This window comes from Styela clava, chromosome 1 (genome assembly GCF_964204865.1).
Source record: "Styela clava chromosome 1, kaStyClav1.hap1.2, whole genome shotgun sequence".
NCBI lineage: Eukaryota > Metazoa > Chordata > Ascidiacea > Stolidobranchia > Styelidae > Styela > Styela clava.
Genome location: NC_135250.1, coordinates 12,752,791 through 12,771,525, shown reverse-complemented (window position 1 = coordinate 12,771,525; position 18,735 = coordinate 12,752,791). Strand labels below are relative to the sequence as shown.

Genomic DNA, 18,735 nt, shown 5'->3' with positions numbered 1-18,735 from the left:
AATATAAGAGCAATCAATCATGCTTGTATGAGAATGATGGCCCTCACTTAATCTACAAAATTGAAAATAATATTAAATCTGCAAATTTACCAGAGCAATAAACTTTTATTTTTATAAGTGGCAAAGGAAGAAATAAGTTATCGGAAAATAGACTTCCTTAACAGCTAAGTCAAGGGTACATTGTGAAAAAGCTAAATTATCATTCAAGAATCGATATCTCAATTTCCACTAAATAATATATTGATTGCCGCTTCAACATTTCCTTGTGTTGCAGTTAATGCATGCCTACTGGCTTCATCATCAGTTATACCCATTGAATGAAGCTGTTCAAGTCCTGCTCGCATTACATCCTCACTTAACACAGAATCATTGCTTCTTGGAGCAGAACTTTCACTTTGTAGAGATTGAGAGACTTCTCGAAGACCAGTTGACATTAATGCTTCTTGCATCGCTTGGTTTAAAGCTTCTGGTGTGAGCTGCTGAGGTCTGGTTTCATTTCTTTCTTGAGGTGTAGTTGATGTATTACTGGTTGTGTTTGAGTTTGGTGTATTGAAAGCTGAATATGGAAAATTGTAGCCCTCACTTGGTGGTGTCGCTTGCGCAATAGCGGCAGATAATTGAGACAAAGTTATCATATTAGAAGCTTGGTTTGAAGATGAAGGATGACTTTCATTTGACTGACCCGCATCCACGTCCATAGAAACCGTACTGCTTGTGGAAGCTGCTGTATTGGAGTATTTACTGGAGGTCATCAATGTATTCCACATTGCCTCAAAAGCTATGGCCAAACAAGGGTGCTTTTCAACAATATTTTTCAAATATTTTGGATTAACTATAACTTTAAACAACTTTGCATTCTGCAGAATATCCATTGCTGCACGGTCCTCTCTGAGCCCTGATATGTTTGAAATAATTTTGTCAATAGTTTTTTTATCTTCAAAAAGTTTGGTAAGTGCTGATTTTTTATGCGATCGATTCTCATGTTGAATCATGGTAGCCAAACCATAAGAAGCATTTTGTACTTTAGCGTAATCTATCTTCGGAACATCCTGTTTTGTTGATGGTAATTTCTTTCTAATAGCATGGAGTCTATTACCTGACTGCAATCCCCACTCCTTCATCTCTTGGTCAGGATTACAGTCTAACCGTTTCAATCCAAAATACAACTCGTAATCATCCGAAGATAAACCAAATGTTGAATTGATTTTTTCTCTAAATTGTTTATAAATAGGTGATTGCACATCCAAAACTATCTGCTCAGATCTGTGGATATTTTCATTATCTATATAAGACACATGGAGCTTGAATGAGTTCTCCATGCTTTGTAATTCATCAGATAATCTAAATGGCAAAACAAAAATGACAGTTAACTGTAATAAAGTTGTTTTAATACAGAATTGATTTATTAGGAATAAGTTGAATTTCAAAAGAACAAGGTCGCCACTCGCCACACTTGTACAATACTGCTACGTAATAATATGGAATTAGTCAATTCTGATATATGGTAGAGGCATTCCATTTCCATATAAAAAAACTAATATATTTATTTGAACAACTTTCATTTTATCCAAGAAAGGTGTTTTTCATACATTGTGAAAATTTGTTTGATTGATTTGCATGGATGGTTGTATCCCAAATTAAACGGACATTGCATTCAATACATCAACCTTTTTCTGAGTGGGAAAATCGCCAGAAATGACCATGCCTTATGCTTACATAAATATAACTTACTATCATACAATTCTGTACAAGAAGATTTTTCACAGTAAAAATGCCCACATTTGTGAGGCCATAAACATTTGAACTGTTATACCCATATGTCCTACTTATTTGGGAAATATGTCAACATAAAAGCCTCGAACAGGGTGACCTAAAAAAACACAACCCAGGTCATTCAGGATATATTCTAGACTCTAAGAGTTAACATAATTTTTGTGCGGAGCGTCTTACATTGCTGAAACTTTCGGGTACAATAAATCACTTTATAAGAAAGTTATGGGTTCTGTTCTTTGGGGGTCACCCTGCACATACAAGAGTGGAGATAGTTCAATCGATCAAAAATTGAATTTCAAAATTACATTTAAACAGGCCTAATGATCATAAAAATTTTAATTTAGCAGCTTGTTACTGAAATTATAAAATTCTGAAAGATGTGACTATTCGATAACATAAAAGACAATCATATTCAAATACAAGTATCAAATATGTGTTTTTTATTTTGCGGAGGAACAATTTTGATTCTGCCATCACCAGGTATTCAAGCAGTATGATCAGTCAAATTAATTAAGGAAGGTTGCTTTATCACCAATCATTGTCTGCTGGCATAGGACGGGTCACACCGAACAAAAGTGAACTAGATCCTAGTTCACTACATATATTTTGTTCTACATATTCACTTTTTAACAATTTGTAAAACATCTTCGTGACATAATTGGTGAGTCAAGCCTACATGTTGACCATTGTATTTTGCGCTCCTTCCCCAGACTTGAGCATATTTAAAACCTGATACTAACGATCTATGCACAGCATGGCAAGCATGCTCCACAGTACAATTTGCACGTAAAATCAACCCATCACTAAAGTCTGGCTTTTTTGCAGGCTTTTTTGTATATACAGTCATAAGAGCCAAATACTCCCACATTTTTTCGAGTAGATAGTCTAAATTCAATTTCATGTTGCAACTGATGACAACACTATGTGGTTGTCGTGCGATCCTGTCAACCTCCTCAATTGAAATTTGATCAATTTTATTGTAAACATAAAGGCATGACATATATTTTCTATTCCCAACTACAACATCAATAAATTCGTCTGGTCCATAATCATCGCGAAAGAGAACTTCAGCATTAAAAATCTTGTATTCGTGAAGGATTAGTTGAACCATTTTCTCGTTTATTTTTGTCAACACGCATGTAGAGTTGAATGACAGTCCTCCACCTTTTTTAAGTTTGAAGTAAATATTTGGAACCTTTTTGTTGAGACGAATTCCCACGGCTTCTAACTCTAGGGTGAGGAGTTCTTTCTGTTTTTCACCCTTTGCAGCATCCAGCATCATAACAACAACATCTGCTGTTCTACCAACTGCAATGACTTGACGACCTCGACCTTTACCACCCGCTGCACCTTCGATAATTCCTGGTAAATCAAGAAGTTGAATATTCGCCCCATTATATTCAATTACTCCAGGGATGCAAGTCAAAGTTGTGAACTCATAAGATGCTTGCTCACTTTCCGTGTTGGTTAACGTAGACAATAGAGTTGATTTGCCGACAGAAGGAAATCCAATGAGAGCTACGCGGGCATCACCCGATTTCATGACATCAAAACCTTCCCCTTTTTGTCCAGATCCCTTTGGCCCTTCAAGAAGTTGAGCTCTATACTTTGCTAGTTTAGCTTTCAGCAGCCCAAGATGATATTCAGTGGCTTTGTTTTTTTGTGTCCTTTGAATTTCCTTCTCAACTTCCGATATCTTCTCTAAGATACCCATGGTTTATAAGAAACTTACGAGCGTTCTCTCCAATTTGAATTCCAGAAGCAAACTAGAGCTTGATAGTCTAATTATCTTTCAAATTCAGTAATTTACAGAATAATTTTTATAGGGTTTTTCCCAGTCCACATTCACTATTACATTAACTGCTGAATTGAAAAACAGTATTCAATAAAACTTGATAGCATTTACAAATTTAGCAAATAGATCGGTATGTATAGTTTTGTACCACATGCACTTCTAGTTGGCCTGGCTCAACAAAATCTGAGCCTCTAAAGCAGAGTGATGCGCTACATTGCCGTACCCTTTGTGAAGCTATCAGCAAAACACAAAATTGTGACTGACAGAATCGCAGAAAATACCCACGCGTAAAATTAAATGTTCCCAATGATTTTTAAAAGAAGGTGTATATTTTGATTAGTTTCACAATAGCAAATAAAGCAAAACAATCATTAACTACACTCCTCTTATTGTTAATATATAGTAAACAAGCTAAAGCGTCTGTTACAGTGCATAAAAATTTTTTATACTTTTTTGAGAGTTGTTTAAAAATGACTGAATTTTCGTCGTTTAAGACGGTCGTTTCATGAAAACCTCCAATAAAGGCAGCATTGCAACACCATTGGTAAAAAGTAGAAACCTCAAAGATTCGATTTCATTATGTCAGAACAGTCTCAGCACGTTTTGACTTGGCCATATATAATACTAAACATAGCGTATAATTTTCAATTTTATGCACAATGTATATACAACAAATTTAAAACTGATTTTGTGTTTCAACTAAATTTACTGGAGTTCATAAAAGAAGATATTTTCCTCTTTGTCACACAACAATAATGCACTTTAATAAACTTAGAATAAGTTGAGGAAAGTCTAAAATACCAAAAAAAAATTACGCCCTCTTGTGGATTCTTTAATAAATATCACAAAATTATCGTTTTTGAAAGGGCGATTTCTCAAAAACCGCCAATAAAGGCAGCACTACGACACATTCGGAGAAAAGCAGATATCCTATAGATTCGATTTTAATATGTCAGAACAGTAGCAGCACGTTTTAACTTGGCCATATATGATACCAAATATAGCATAAAATTTTCAATTTTATCAACTATGTAGATGTAACATATTTAAAAACGGTTTGGTATTTCAACCAAAGTTACTGGATAATTCATCAAATACTTTTCTCTCTTGGTCATACATCAAAACTGTACGTTCATTAAACTTGGAATAAGAGGCAAATCTTAAAATAACAAAAAATGATGGATATTTTCGGAATTTCGAAAAAATATCGTTTTTGAAAGGGCAATTTCTCAAAAACCGCTAATAAAGGCGGCACTACGACACATTCGGAGAAAAGCAGATACCTTATAGATTTGATTTCATTATGTCAGAACAGTAGCAGCACGTTTTGACTTGGCCATATATAATACCAAACATAGCGTGTATTCAAAATGTAATAAACAATGCAGACGTAACATATTTAAAAACCGTTTGGTATTTCAACTAATTTACTAGATAATTTATCAAACATCTTTTTCTTTTGGACATACATATATTCTGTACGTCCATTAAACTTGGAATGAGTTGCGGAAAGTATAAAATAATAAAAATCATTTTACGCGTGGATTCTTTTCATTATTCTAAAAAATATCGTTTTTATAAGGGCGATTTCTCAAAAACCGCCAATAAAGGCAGCACTACAACACATTCGGAGAAAAGCAGATACGTTATAGATTAGATTTCATTATGTCAGAACAATAGCAGCACGTTTAAACTTGGCCAAATATATTGCTAAACATAGCGTGAATTCAAAATTTCATAAACAATGCAGACGTAACATATTTAAAAAGTGCTTTGTATTTCAACTAAATTTGCTGGATTATTATCAAATATATTTTTCTCCTTGTCGCACATCAATATGTCTATTAAACTTAGAATAGGTTTCAGAAAGTATAAAATAATAAAAAACATTTTACGCACCCTCGTGAATTTGTTTTAAAATTTCGAAAATTATGGTTCATGGAGTGGCGATTTCTCGAAAACCGCCAATAAAGGCAACATCACACCCATTCGGAGAAAAGCACATACGTTATAGATTCGATTTTATCATGTCAGAACAGTAGCAGCACGTTTTGACTTGGTCCTATATAACACCAAACATAGCTTATATTCTTCAATTTTATAAACAACGTAAAAGTAACAATTTAAAAATGGTTTGAGTTTCAACCAAATTTGCTGGATAATTAATTAAATATCTTTTTTTTCTTTGTCGCACATTATTACTGTACGTCTAAACTTGGAATGGGTGGCGGAAAGAATAAAATACCAAAACTCGTTTAAGCCCTCTGGTGGATTTTTTTACTTTTAAAAAATTAATCGTGTTTGAAATAGCGATTTCTCGAAAAACCCCAATAAAGGCAGCACTACGACACATTCGGAGAAAAGCAGATACCTTGTGGATTACGCACTATAACTTTTTTTTAATTTTCCCAAACATACGCTTTTAGAGTGACGGTTTCTTGAAAACCGCCAATAAAGGCAGCATTACGACACTTTCGGATAATCGAAGATACATTAAAGATTCGATTCCACTAAACCACAACAGTAGAAGCACAATTTGATTTGGCCATATATAACATCAAACATAGAGTATATTCTTCAATTTTTGAATAATGCTAACGTTAAAAATTTATAAAGCTGTCATATTTTAAACGAAATTACTGAATACTTGTTCAAATATAATTTTTTCTCAGTCACACATCAATACTGAACAAGGCGAAAAATATATTTGATCAATTATCCAGCAAATTAAGTTGAAATGAAAACTTTTTAAATTCGTTACGTCCATTTTGATGTAAAATTTTAAAAAACACGCTATGTTTGGTAATATAAATGACCAAATCAAAACGTGCTGTTACTGTTCTAGAATAGTAAAGTCGAATATGTAAGGTATATGATTTTTTCCAAATGTGTCGTGGTTCTGCCTTTATTGGCAGTTTTTTAGAAATCGCCACTCCAAAAACGATAATTATCAAAATTTTGAAAATAATCCACAAGAGGGCGTAAAATGATATTTCGATATTCTATGCTTTCCGCAACTTATTCCAACTTTAATGAACGTACAGTATTGATGTGTTAGCAAGACAAAAAAAGTTTGATAAATTATCTAGTAAATTTAGTTTAAATGAAAAACTCTTTTTGAATATGGTATGTCTGCATTGTTTTTTGAAATTTTGAATACACGCTATGTTTGGTATTATATATGGTCAAATCAAAACGAGCTGCTACTGGTCTGGTTTAGTCAAATCGAATCTTCAATGTATCTGCTATTCGCCTAAAGTGTCGTAATGCTGCCTTTATTGGCGGTTTTCAAGAAATCGTCACGCCAAAAACGGCATGTATGGGAAATTAAAAAAATATTTTATAGGGCGTAAGACATGTGTCGAATTATTTTTCGAAATTTTGAAAAGAATCCACGAGAGGGCGTAAAATGTTTTCTTGGTATTTTATACTTTCCGCAACTCATTCTAAGTTTAATAGACGTACAGTATTAATGTGCGGCAAAGAGAAAAATATATATTTTATCAATTGTTCAGCAAATTTAGTTGACATACAATTCCTTTTTAAATTTGTTTCGTCCACATTGTTCATAAAATTAAAGAATATACTCTATGTTTGGTATTATATATGGCAAAGTCAAAACGTGCTGCTACTGTTCTGACATAATAAAATTGAATCTATAAGGTATGTGCTTTTCTCTGAATGTGTCGTGATGCTGCCTTTATTGGCGGTTTTTGAGAAATCACCACTCCAAAAACGATAATTTTCGAAATTCTCAAACTAATTCACGAGAATGCGCAAATTTTTTTTTATTATTACTTTATACTTTCTGAAACTTATTCTAAGTTGAATAGACGTACAGTATTGATGAGCGACAAAAAAAAAAAGATATTTGATCAATTATCCTGCAACTTTAGTTCAAATACAAACCCTTTTTTAATATGTTACGTACCGTTGTTTAAAAAATTGAAGAATATACGCTATGTTTGGTATTATATATGGCCAAGTCAAAACGTGATGCTACTGTTCTGGCATAATAAAATCGAATCTATAATATATGTGCTTTTATCCGAATATGTCGTAGTGCTGCCTTTATTGGTGGTTTTCAAAAAATCGCCATTTTAAAAACGATAATTTTTTGTAATCCAGGACAGAATCCACTAGAAGTCGCAATTGTTTTTTTGCTGTTTTATACTTCCCGCAGCGTATTCCAAGTTTAATAGATGTACGGTATTAATGTGTGACAAAGAGAAAATGATATTTAATCAATTATCTAGCAAATTTAGTTGAAATACAAAATAAATTTTAAATTTGTTACGTCCATGCCGTTTGTAAAATTTAGATTACACGATATGTTTGGTAATATATATGGTCAAGCCAAGACGTGCTGCTACTGTTCTGTTATAGAAAAATCGAATTTATAGGATATCTGCTTTTTTCTAAATGTGTCGTGGTGCTGTCTTTATTGGCGGTTTTCAGGGAATCGAGGTTCCGAAAAGGATAATTTTTCGAAACTTCGTATTTGCGGAATACCTGAAAATTCATTTTTCGCTGAGTTAGTCTTTTTTTAAACACTATTTTCTTGGTAAATTCAATGTATTCATTCAGTTTGAAGATTTTTCATGTATTTCCGTGCTAAAATTATATTTTGATCAGCCTTTTCAGTTTCATATGTAACTATAAGTGAAATTTATATGCGCGTGGAACCTATATTCAATGTGTAAAAATATTCTGGCTGAAAGTTCTGCTAGCTTCACAGAGGTGTTGCGTAGTCATCAATGGTGACAAAGTGGATATTTATCAACCTCTGACCCCAAAAAAATTACTCAAAGTGTTTTCGCAAGTTGGCGTTTATAAAATCTGAAAATGGATTCTTTTTTTGAAATCATCGGTTTGCTGAAAAATGTCAAATAAACTGCCCATAAAGATATAAAGACGGTTAAAGATATTGGAAATGTGGGTCATTTTTGCCAATGCCGATATCCTAAAAATATTGCCGATATTGTTCGTTACATAAGATTAAGTACATGCTAATAGAAACTTGACAGTCAGTGCAAAGTGAACACTCAAAAAACGTTTGGAAATTTTGCCACTCGGTGGTGTAAAGTAAACGACGAAGCAAAAAAAGCTTCTCGATATCTTGTTGTCACACATTGCATATAAAGCGGATCATAGAAAACAAATACCAAGTTACACTCATATTATAGTATTTTTAACGGGATTTCATAATAGTACACAATTTTGATTGCTCCAGCCCACTCATGCAGTCATGATCCATTTAATGTGTTGTGCGTCCACATTCAGGAAATGCATGGTGGTTTGGGAAGCTATTGATCTGATACATGTAAACCGTTTGCTATGGATTCAGAGATGTAGTACAGGTACGCAGTTTTCGAATTCGAGCATAACATGGTGTAGGCCTATTTCAATTTTGGTATAAATTAATCTGCATGAATGGCTTTGAAAGTCCCTTTCGGAAATTATTAATAAATGCCAGATTGAACTTCAAACATATTCAATCCTAAATTTTCCAGAATCCCTTCTTTAAACTGATATTTGTTATTGTGGATCTTTTCATTTTACCCATTGTAATCACATAGGCCTACAACATGGCCCATCTTGTTGTACATGATATATATATTTCACAAAAACAATAATTAAACTACTTCCGTGCAAATTTTGGATACATTGTTGATCGTATTCCTTTTTGATATTTTGAAAATAATGGTTTACGCATCTGGGTCTGACTTTGTCACGTCGTCTTTTTTCCATAATATGTATAGTATATTATACTCCTCGGTGATAGCGATGTAAATAGAACGGCAATCCAGAATACACATTAACATATAAAGCTTGAAAACAATGTCAACGATCAACTAAAGTACTAAACCATCAACAACTTGGTGACCGTACATTTCAACCCATGTGTATATCCGCGGGTTCAATCTATGCGGATGCTAAAACCCATGGGTTGGGGTTAGTATGGGTTCAAATATCCGCAAAACAGAAAAAAATCCATAGGTGCAATAGTATGCAGGTGCAATTGTCGTGGGTTCAAATGTACGGTAACCCAACAACTTTATAGAGTGTGTGTTTATTACTCCCGTGGTTTATTTTCGGGGGATGTCTTATAATTTCATTTATCAAAAACAAAATTAGAAAGTACAGAAATAGGGGATTTTAAAATATTAAAACCGATATCCATTTATTTAATTGACACGTTTTCCTCTCTCACACGTTTTAGAATAATCATTTCAAACGTATGGGAGAGATTTCTTGCTATCGACCAGATAAAAAAAAATTCGCGTTATTGACTAGTAGCCTAAATCTTATATATTTGCTGGCCGTGATACCAAGATCATTACGTTGGATGTATCGGGACGAACTGCAGTGACTAAATAATAAAGATGTAATTTTTGAAATTCATTTACTGTACCATAAAAACCAATTGTAAAAAGCTTCAGGGCGCTAACTGCAATGCCAATCACAGTTGTAGAGAGTTATGATTATCGGTATATATACTTCATTTTCTTGCAAAGCATGTTTGAGGAGGTCGTTACAGGGTTGTTCACGAGATTTCTTTCTTTGCCCTCCAGGCCGTGTACGTGACAAATCAAAATCTTGGTCCCTGACATCATGTTGACACTTTACATGTATGGTCAATCATAGCAAATAACAGTCCCATCATGATATTTCTAACGGAATTTTAAAATAGTACACAATCGTTTTGATTACTTCAGCCCACTCATGTTGTAGTCTTGATTCGTTCATGCTCTATTCAGGAAGTGCATGGTGGGTTGGGAAGTCATTGGTCTGATATATATGAACACGTCTATATTGTGCATTGCCAGTTTAAAATGGATTTTGGTATGTGGTGGCTAGTAAGGGTACATAGTACACTAAATTACACATAACGCGTTGAATTTCAGATTTATTATAAATTGACCTGCATGAATAAATTTACCAGTAACTTCATTTGCGAATTTCGTTAATTGTTCATAAGTGTCAAATTTTGAACATCTATCAGGAATTCCTCAGGCTTATTGGTTCAAACAATAAACTTGTGCTTGTGAAACTTCATTTTTATACTTTTATTCATCATAATTAGTTGTAACATCTCGCATCCTTTTTTACACACACGCTTTACAAAGAACAAGTGCGATAATAATTAAATTAATCTTGTTCAGTAATGGCGTCGGCTGTGCTCAGGTGGCTAGATGGTTTATAATCTGGGAAATAGATACCCTTATTGTACCCGTAACTGGTGAACGAGAAGTCTGTAAGGTACCGATATAATAGTATATTGACTTATGGAGTAAAAATTGCTGTTGTCAAGTGTGCTTTCAGTATGGTGAGAAAATAAACTACTGATTACTGATTCCAAAACACTAACTTAGCTCTAAAATGTGGCCGAATTTCACAAGCGCCTGAGCGTACGTAGGGTTTGAGTCTGAGATGCCGTGATAAATATTGGTGCCGGTAATACAATATAATACCGTGATAAATATCGGTGCCGGTAATACAGTGATATATCAGTATATATAATATAATACCGTAATAAATATCGGGACCGGTAATACAATATCGTTTTATTATTGAAGAAACAGGATTGCTTTAGTCCGATGGTCAATATACATTCCCCGCCCGACTTCTGGACTTTGATTGTGTAAATGTGTAGTTGTGTGTTGCGATTTTTGTACCGGTACGGTTACTACGACGGGGTTCAAAATAAACCTCATCATCTATCAATGCAACTAATATTACAGCAGTACTGTATTCGCGGTACTGAATCAACCAGTTTAATCCTAGTGTCTTGAGTGTTGGGAAAATGGTGAGATGTATGCTGGGATAAGAAGCCCTAATACTGTAATATTAGGGTGACCATAACACAGTAACAGGTAGTCAGGTACCGGTATAGGGTCTGGTATAGTTTAGTACCACATCCACTTCTAGTTGGCCTGGCTCAACACTTTTTGCATATGTCAATCCTAACCCCCACCTGACTACTTCACCGAAAAATTACGTCCTACCGGTTTCACAGTGGCGTAATACTGTAGTAAGGCCCACCGATATATGCGGATGGTCGTCCAAAACGCGCAGACGATAACCCGAAATCGAGCAAGCTATTTCTCTCGTTTTCTCATCGCAACGATCACGATAGGAGAGAGATTGCCGGCTTTAGCAAGTTCTTATCGGTGGCGCAGATGCCATTTCGGGCGATCGTAATTATACTTTGGCAATCCCTATGACGTGATGGTGACGTCGTAGTGACGTAATTTTTGGATGGCATAGTCAGGTGAGGGTTCATATGTTATTCCTCGTTAAAATCGTTATGCTACGCCCACTGGAAGTACTTGTGGTACTAAACTATACTAGACCCCCGGTATATACTGATTTGGATTTTCTCATTAACTGCATAAAAAGTTTTGACTCATTTCAAGTACTGACACTTCTGCACTTGCTGTGACTATGGCACCAACAAAGTCTTGTATCAGACACACACCAGCCCAATGCTGCGATGTCTGAATCCTAGAATCTCATATGGCTGTTTTGATTAAGCTTTTATTTTGCCTCTTCACACATTCTACTTCGATAATATAACATGTTGTATCGAGTGATAAATAAATTCTAATATAACATTCAATATCAAAAATAGTGCAGTAGCGTGACTGGATTTCAGCTTTGAATTTGGATTGTATATAATATATATATGTGTACCAAAAATTAGTGTTGCTTTGTGATTTCATCCAGCTGTTTATTAAAAATGAGTGTCAGTTTTTTTAAACACAAACAGGCGTTAATCAATACCTACAAAGAGGTTCTTGATGAAAAATCGGACACAGATTGGGCTCTTTTCACGTATGAAGGTAAAGATAATGAATTGAAGGTGGCAGGTACTGGAGAAGATGGCTTGGAAGAATTAGAAACTGAATTTAATAGTTCCAAGATCATGTATGCTTTTATTCGAGTTAAAGATCCAAAAACTTCTCTCAACAAGTTCATATTTTTGCATTGGCAAGGTGAAGGTGCTCCTGCAAATAGGAAAGGTGCTTGTGCCAACCATGTTAGGGATGTGGAAAGATTTTTTAAAGGAGCTCACATTACTATCAATGCTCGAAACGAGGATGATGTTACCCCAGAGCAAATCATGGAGCATATTAATCGTGCATCCGCGTCTACATATGCATTTGACAAGACAAAAGGTTCATATGATGATCCATCTGAGCCTGTTGGGTCAGTATATAAAAAGATAAATCCTGGTGCAGAAATAAGTTCCAAAAGAAATGAGAATTATTGGGAAAAGCAAGAAAGGGAAGAAGAGCAAAGGAAAAAACAAGAATTGAGAAAGGCGCAAGAAGAGAAAAATAGATATGCTCAAGAAGTTCGCGAAAGGGAAAAAGAGTCAAGCATGAGAAGACAAAATTGGGAAAAAGAAAGAGAAAAAGAAATTAGTGAGAAAGTAAGAGCTGCAAAACTTACTGACGACACTGCTGATGTTCGTAAAAGAGAGAAAGAAAAATGGGAAGCAGAACAACGTGAATTTGAAGCACATGAAGAACGGGGAAGAAAAAGAAGTGAATCTATAGAGAAAGCAGCTGAAGCAGCGCATCTTGTGCAACAACGAGACACTAATATGCGTGCTTTATGGGAACAAAAAATAAATGAAGCGACTCCTTCAAGTCAACCTGTTATTCAAAGGCAGCCCTCGAAACAAGGCGAAAGACCAATTGAAACATATCAACCGGCTGATGTTGAAGAACCAGAATATGAAACATTCGAAGAAGAAACTCGGAATAACGATAACAATATTGTGGACAATAAGCAGGAACCCACAAAATATGATGCGGAAGCAAATAAGAGTGGATATTCAGCAAGAGCTATTTATGATTATCAAGCTGTTGATGAGACCGAGATCAGTTTTGATCCCAATGATATTATCACTGATATTGAAGATATGGACGAGGCATGGGGAAGAGGTGTGGCCCCTGATGGACACTCTGGACTTTTTCCTCTCAATTATGTCGAGCGTTTGGAATCTGCTCCAAAAGCAGCAGAAGGTCATAAAACTTCCGATAATGTTTATGATGCAGTGGGCCATAATCAACAGGACGAAGGTCAAGGGGCACAAGATAATATATATGATGCAGTAGGAGAAAATCCTGGGGAAAGTAATGATGAAGATATTAAAAGTCCACATTCAGCAAGAGCTCTTTATGATTATCAAGCTGCTGATGATTCCGAAATTACTTTTGATCCAGACGATATCATCACTAACATTGAAATGATTGATGAAGGATGGTGGAGAGGTTCAACACCAGATGGAAAGTATGGACTTTTTCCAGCTAATTATGTGGAGCTTATTACAGAGTAAATTACTGCAATTGCCAAAGAATATATTCTTTATTGTGATGCTGCCTAAGTTATAACATGCCTTTATAGGACCAATCCAATCACCAAGTGTTTTTTTGACATTGAGTATTGTGAAAACATACTAATGCATCTTGAAAGTGAAATATTTGTAAATAAGCATGAGTCACAATAATATATCCACGCAAGATTATATTATACTAAGACATGAACACCAACTAGCGGGCTACACATGTTCTTGCTATTTTGCTTCTCAATGTTAACAATCACTTTACTTAGGCGAGATAGTTGCATCATTTATTAATAAATAACTATGGCTGTATCAAAGCTCGGTTGGCTAATTCAATCTAGTTTTAATTATATATTTTACCTGAATGTCATATAAACTATAATGGTATTATTATCTGTTATAAACAATGTTACCTGCGCCTAATTATTTTTCTAATGCAGTTTTTGACATCTGGCTGTCTTTGTTATTGTTGTATCCAATTATAAAACACTATTATTTCATAGTTGTTTTAATCGAAAATCAAAAATAGACTTGAACTTCATTCTTTTTTTGATTACAGTTTTTTCAAATCCTGTCAGACAATGTTTGCTTGTAATATATCTATTTTTTTTTTCAATCAAAAAACATTCAGTATATAACAATATGCTTCTACAATTTTTAATTTGTTTCTGTCCTCCATTAGAATAATTAATTGTTGGCTATATTTTAGGCAGATAAGATCATGATTTATGTCATACTTTACTCGGTCAATATTCTTATTTCATGCAAATTGAATCCAAGGTCATATCATTTGATTGTGAGCTTACCTAATGAATATCATTTGTATTGAAACTGATATAAGATGATATCAAGTTATATATATTTGCTTTTGTAATCCTCACTCAACGTATTCCAATAGGGAAAGCAATTTCCCTCATTTGTGTCTTTACCAAACTGCATTTAGTTTATACATATATTCAAATGTAACGATTATGTCTTAATTTAGATCTTAAAATAAAGACTTCATTATGACATTTTCTTCAAAGCTAACGGATGAAGAAGAATTTTTAAAGAAAAAATATACTGTACTACGTAAGAAGAAGAAAGAGTTACAGCAGCTTCGTATGAAGCGCAAACAACAGGAAAATGAAGCTGCAGAAAATGGCCCAACAAAGGCTAAACAGAAAAAGGGGCTTATGAAGTCTGCATCAGACTCAATATTGAAGTGTAATATTCCAGAGCGAAAAGACGCTGTTGCTAATATCAAAAACGTTTCCTTAAACGCTGCAGCTAATACTGAAGCTGCTAAAAAACTTATTAAATCGGGTGCAATACAGGTCAAAGTTAAAACAAAAACTACCTTTAAACGCTCGTTATCCAAGAAAAAACGAGACGAAGTGATGAAAAAACCTGTTTTTCAGCCATTCAGTCCTTGCAGTGGAACGGGCAGTTCATCAGACCAAGGTGATGATATGTCACTAAAAGATCAGTCTAACGCTATTGAGAGCAATAACAATCAACCAAAAAAAATTGTGCAAAATCGCAAAGAAAGCCCCAAAAAAGTAAAAAGGGAACGTAAATTTGAGAGACATGCACCAAGAAAAGGGAACACAATTTATATTCATGGTTGTGATTTAACAGAAAAACTGCTTGAAAGTCATTTCCAAGGTTTTGGAAAAATTATTAAAATAGACATTGAACAAAATGCACGGAGTGCTTTCATAACGTACAACTCCCTAGAAGCAGCAGATGTTGCCATCGATAAAATGAATGATGCGATGGTTGAAGGAACAAGATTGAAAGTATCTCTTGCCAGGCGACAAAAAATGCTGGAATCTGCAATGTCTTCATCGTTATGGGCTCCTTTAGTCGTTGCCCAAAGTGATAAAGGTCCTACAAATCGCAGAGAAAAAAGAGCGCTCGTAGTTTATGATGATGATGATATGTTTTCAAGCTAAGATTTTCTATGGCTTATAGCAGGGGTGTGCAACCTGTGGTCCACAAGGAAAAATTGTGCAGCCTGCGGAGACGTGCCGATTTTGAAGTGTGTGCAGCCTGGGAAATGAGTTTTTAATTTAGTTTAATCTGGTACCTGTGGGTAATTCCGATACGATACAATGCAAAGCGAACAACGCATGTCATAAAGATTATTAACCAAAAATTTTGTGCTTGCAACTACTTTAAAGCTTAAGATAAATAAAGGTGCGGCCCACGGTTTACCCTCCGTCATTTGAATGTGGCCCTCCTGTATTAAAGGTTGCACACCCCTGGCTTATATACTATTACTAGACATTACACCGATACCAAATATCTGGTCCTTTATTTCACGCCTCGTTTGGATCGTATATTTGAAATTCACAAAAATGTTCTTTCTAAAAATCTGTGTTGTATGGGCTATTTTTTTATAATCACAAATTTTTAAGTTGAGCATGGATGTCCATGTTTATCAATTTTTTTAACACTTGCAACTGCCATATATTATATTTATTATTACTGAAATTCCTATTACCTTTTGACTTTTTTTTTTTTTTACAACATCCTCCTGGCCAGAATCGTTCTACTCCTTGAGTCAGAATATATTGTCCAAGTTTTGGAGCAGGCTCTAGTTAAGATTGAATGATGTAGTCATGAATGAGTCTCCCATGTTTATCTTTTGAAATTTTGATAGAAATGACACACTATTATTAATAAGCTATTTATTATAGCTTAAGAAATTTTAATTTAATTTTACTCCTGTTGGCACTGTCCGTTTTTTCGTTTTTTGTTAGTGTTGAAATCAATAAAAATATAACTGCAATAAAAGTTTTTGATTTTCGACTAAGACTACCGTTTCATACGAACGTCATGTGTATGCAATATGGCTTTATCGCAGAGACAGAGGTCGGGTCAAGTCATATCAACGATATAACAAGTGCTCATTTAATACAACCGTCGGCATGATGAACCGAGGATGACATTGGCTGCGACATCAAAGCCAGGCAGGCAGTTGGAAAAGCAAGCGTCCAATTGAACATATCGAGCGATACAGCTCTCAAAGTCGTACAAGACAACGCCGCTGACGCCAATCTGGTGGTCAAGACATACTCCTCTAATGTGGGGCAATTGCGTCAACACGGTATCAGGGCCTTATCGGAGTCCCGGAATCTTTCACAATTTCATCTCAATCTCCATTTTATATTATCTGATTATGACTATTATTATGAATCTTGTAAAAAATTATAAAACGTCTTACAACTATCAATTTGTGCTTATAATTAATAAAAATAATTGCATTAAATTTATGTACTGATGTTTTGCGGTTGGAATTATTGGATTTCTATGAAGGATTTGCATAGCATTTTCATTTACTTCTTGGTGATTTAGTCATTTAATAGGAAAAATGTCTCGCCACAACAACTAATCATCTCTGAGAATTTGATATTACATCGCTTATATATACTTTATTATTCGCATAACATGCAGCAGTAATTGCCTCCACCAACGTTGCACTTTCGAAGATCGATCGATTCTGGCAAACACACAAGATTGCATTCTCTTTGACGGGAATTTCTCTTCGCTTCGAAACAATATGTGTAAATATGCCTGCAAGGCAATAAACGTGGAAAGAGGAATTCTGCACCGCAGCTCAAAATGCAGAGAACTTTATGACTAAAAAAACATTTTTTGCGAATGATTATGGCTATAAACACATTTATCGTGCAAAAAAATAGAAAAATGACACACTGACGAGTAGCCGGTATAGGCTGTTCTACGCAATCTTCAGCTTATCGTTTCAAAAACTGGAATGTACTTTAATATTATTAAAAATATTGATTATACAGTGATATACAATTTTGAAGACCTCATATCTGGTCAGTTTCGCGAAGATTCTACTTTGGACTGAATGCACATAGAGAATTTAGGACCAGCTCAAGAATTTGTGCGATAGTTGATTCAACTAAAAAAGGGCTTTAAGATGTTTTTAGTTTTATGGTATGGGTGTTGTGTTGCATGGGCGTTTTTTTTTATTTTGACTGGTCTTGCTAGAATAAACTAAGCAATCAGGCAATGATGACTGGGATGATTAGGACTGACCAAAACTTTGATATCGGAGTATAGCTACCGCCATTCAATCCGCCATTATGTATGATTCGATGGTCCAAGATCACGGAACGTTGGGGATTATTCTGATTAGTGGCAATAATATTGAAATTTGCTGTTATCAATCGATATTTTCAGATTTTCTGAACCTACATCTAAATCTATATTATTTTCACAGAACAACACTCAGGCAAAAATGCCGAACGAAAAGAATGTCATATTTTTGAGGCCCCAGATATTCGTTTTATGAAGAAATACATCTTCAATATTTGACATGGAGTCATCAAGAAAATCAAGTCATCAAGTCAAAATAGTAAAAACTAGAGATCATCTGTTGGACTAAGATGGAAAGCAAGTTTAGTTTTCAAATTCGATTTTCAACTAAGCGTCATTATTTTGAAAGCAGTGAACATGTTGAAATATTTCCCGTTGTCGACAAGTTCATTGTTCCTCATTCATCAATCGGTTGTTATGGATTGGTCTTTTTTTGCATGGAGAATTTATTATGCTTTTTGTAATCGTTATGTTCCTGATATCTCGATCTAAAATTAAACAATGACATTGTACGCTAACATGAACGTTATTTCAATAATTTAGTTTAACCAATAACTCCCATCGCGATATCTTAGTCACTAGACACGAAAAATGTATTTGAAAAATTCGTTCGCTTTCTGAAGTGGATCAACAGGTATAAATCATTGCATCAAAGGAAAGTTATGATGAATTGAACTCAGAAAATATCATGCCAGAA

General features: G+C 34.6%; 4 protein-coding genes across 4 annotated transcripts; 2 read left to right on the top strand and 2 right to left on the bottom strand.

Moving 5' to 3' along the window:
• Positions 1 to 85: 85 nt before the first annotated feature.
• LOC120346541 (ubiquitin-like protein 7) lies at positions 86 to 1,322 on the bottom strand. Its single transcript, XM_039416310.2, has one exon. The coding sequence runs from the start codon at positions 1,317 to 1,319 to the stop codon at positions 219 to 221; it is 1,101 nt and encodes a 366-aa protein (XP_039272244.2). The 5' UTR covers positions 1,320 to 1,322; the 3' UTR covers positions 86 to 218.
• An 18-nt stretch (positions 1,323 to 1,340) lies between these two features.
• LOC120346473 (developmentally-regulated GTP-binding protein 2-like) lies at positions 1,341 to 3,654 on the bottom strand. Its single transcript, XM_039416226.2, has one exon. It carries the CDS (start codon positions 3,485 to 3,487, stop codon positions 2,393 to 2,395), a length of 1,095 nt encoding a protein of 364 aa, XP_039272160.1. The 5' UTR covers positions 3,488 to 3,654; the 3' UTR covers positions 1,341 to 2,392.
• An 8,226-nt stretch (positions 3,655 to 11,880) lies between these two features.
• LOC120346366 (drebrin-like protein B) lies at positions 11,881 to 14,911 on the top strand. Its single transcript, XM_039416084.2, has one exon. It carries the CDS (start codon positions 12,312 to 12,314, stop codon positions 13,917 to 13,919), a length of 1,608 nt encoding a protein of 535 aa, XP_039272018.2. The 5' UTR covers positions 11,881 to 12,311; the 3' UTR covers positions 13,920 to 14,911.
• Positions 14,912 to 14,925: 14 nt separating this feature from the next.
• Positions 14,926 to 16,727, top strand: LOC120346478 (negative elongation factor E-like). Its single transcript, XM_039416232.2, has one exon. The coding sequence runs from the start codon at positions 14,933 to 14,935 to the stop codon at positions 15,860 to 15,862; it is 930 nt and encodes a 309-aa protein (XP_039272166.2). The 5' UTR covers positions 14,926 to 14,932; the 3' UTR covers positions 15,863 to 16,727.
• Positions 16,728 to 18,735: the final 2,008 nt, after the last annotated feature.

Bases quoted from the DNA above. Each gene is read 5' to 3' on its own strand.
- LOC120346541 (XM_039416310.2), bottom strand. From the start codon at position 1,319: ATGGAGAACTCATTCAAGCTCCATGTGTCTTATATAGATAATGAAAAT.
- LOC120346473 (XM_039416226.2), bottom strand. From the start codon at position 3,487: ATGGGTATCTTAGAGAAGATATCGGAAGTTGAGAAGGAAATTCAAAGG.
- LOC120346366 (XM_039416084.2), top strand. From the start codon at position 12,312: ATGAGTGTCAGTTTTTTTAAACACAAACAGGCGTTAATCAATACCTAC.
- LOC120346478 (XM_039416232.2), top strand. From the start codon at position 14,933: ATGACATTTTCTTCAAAGCTAACGGATGAAGAAGAATTTTTAAAGAAA.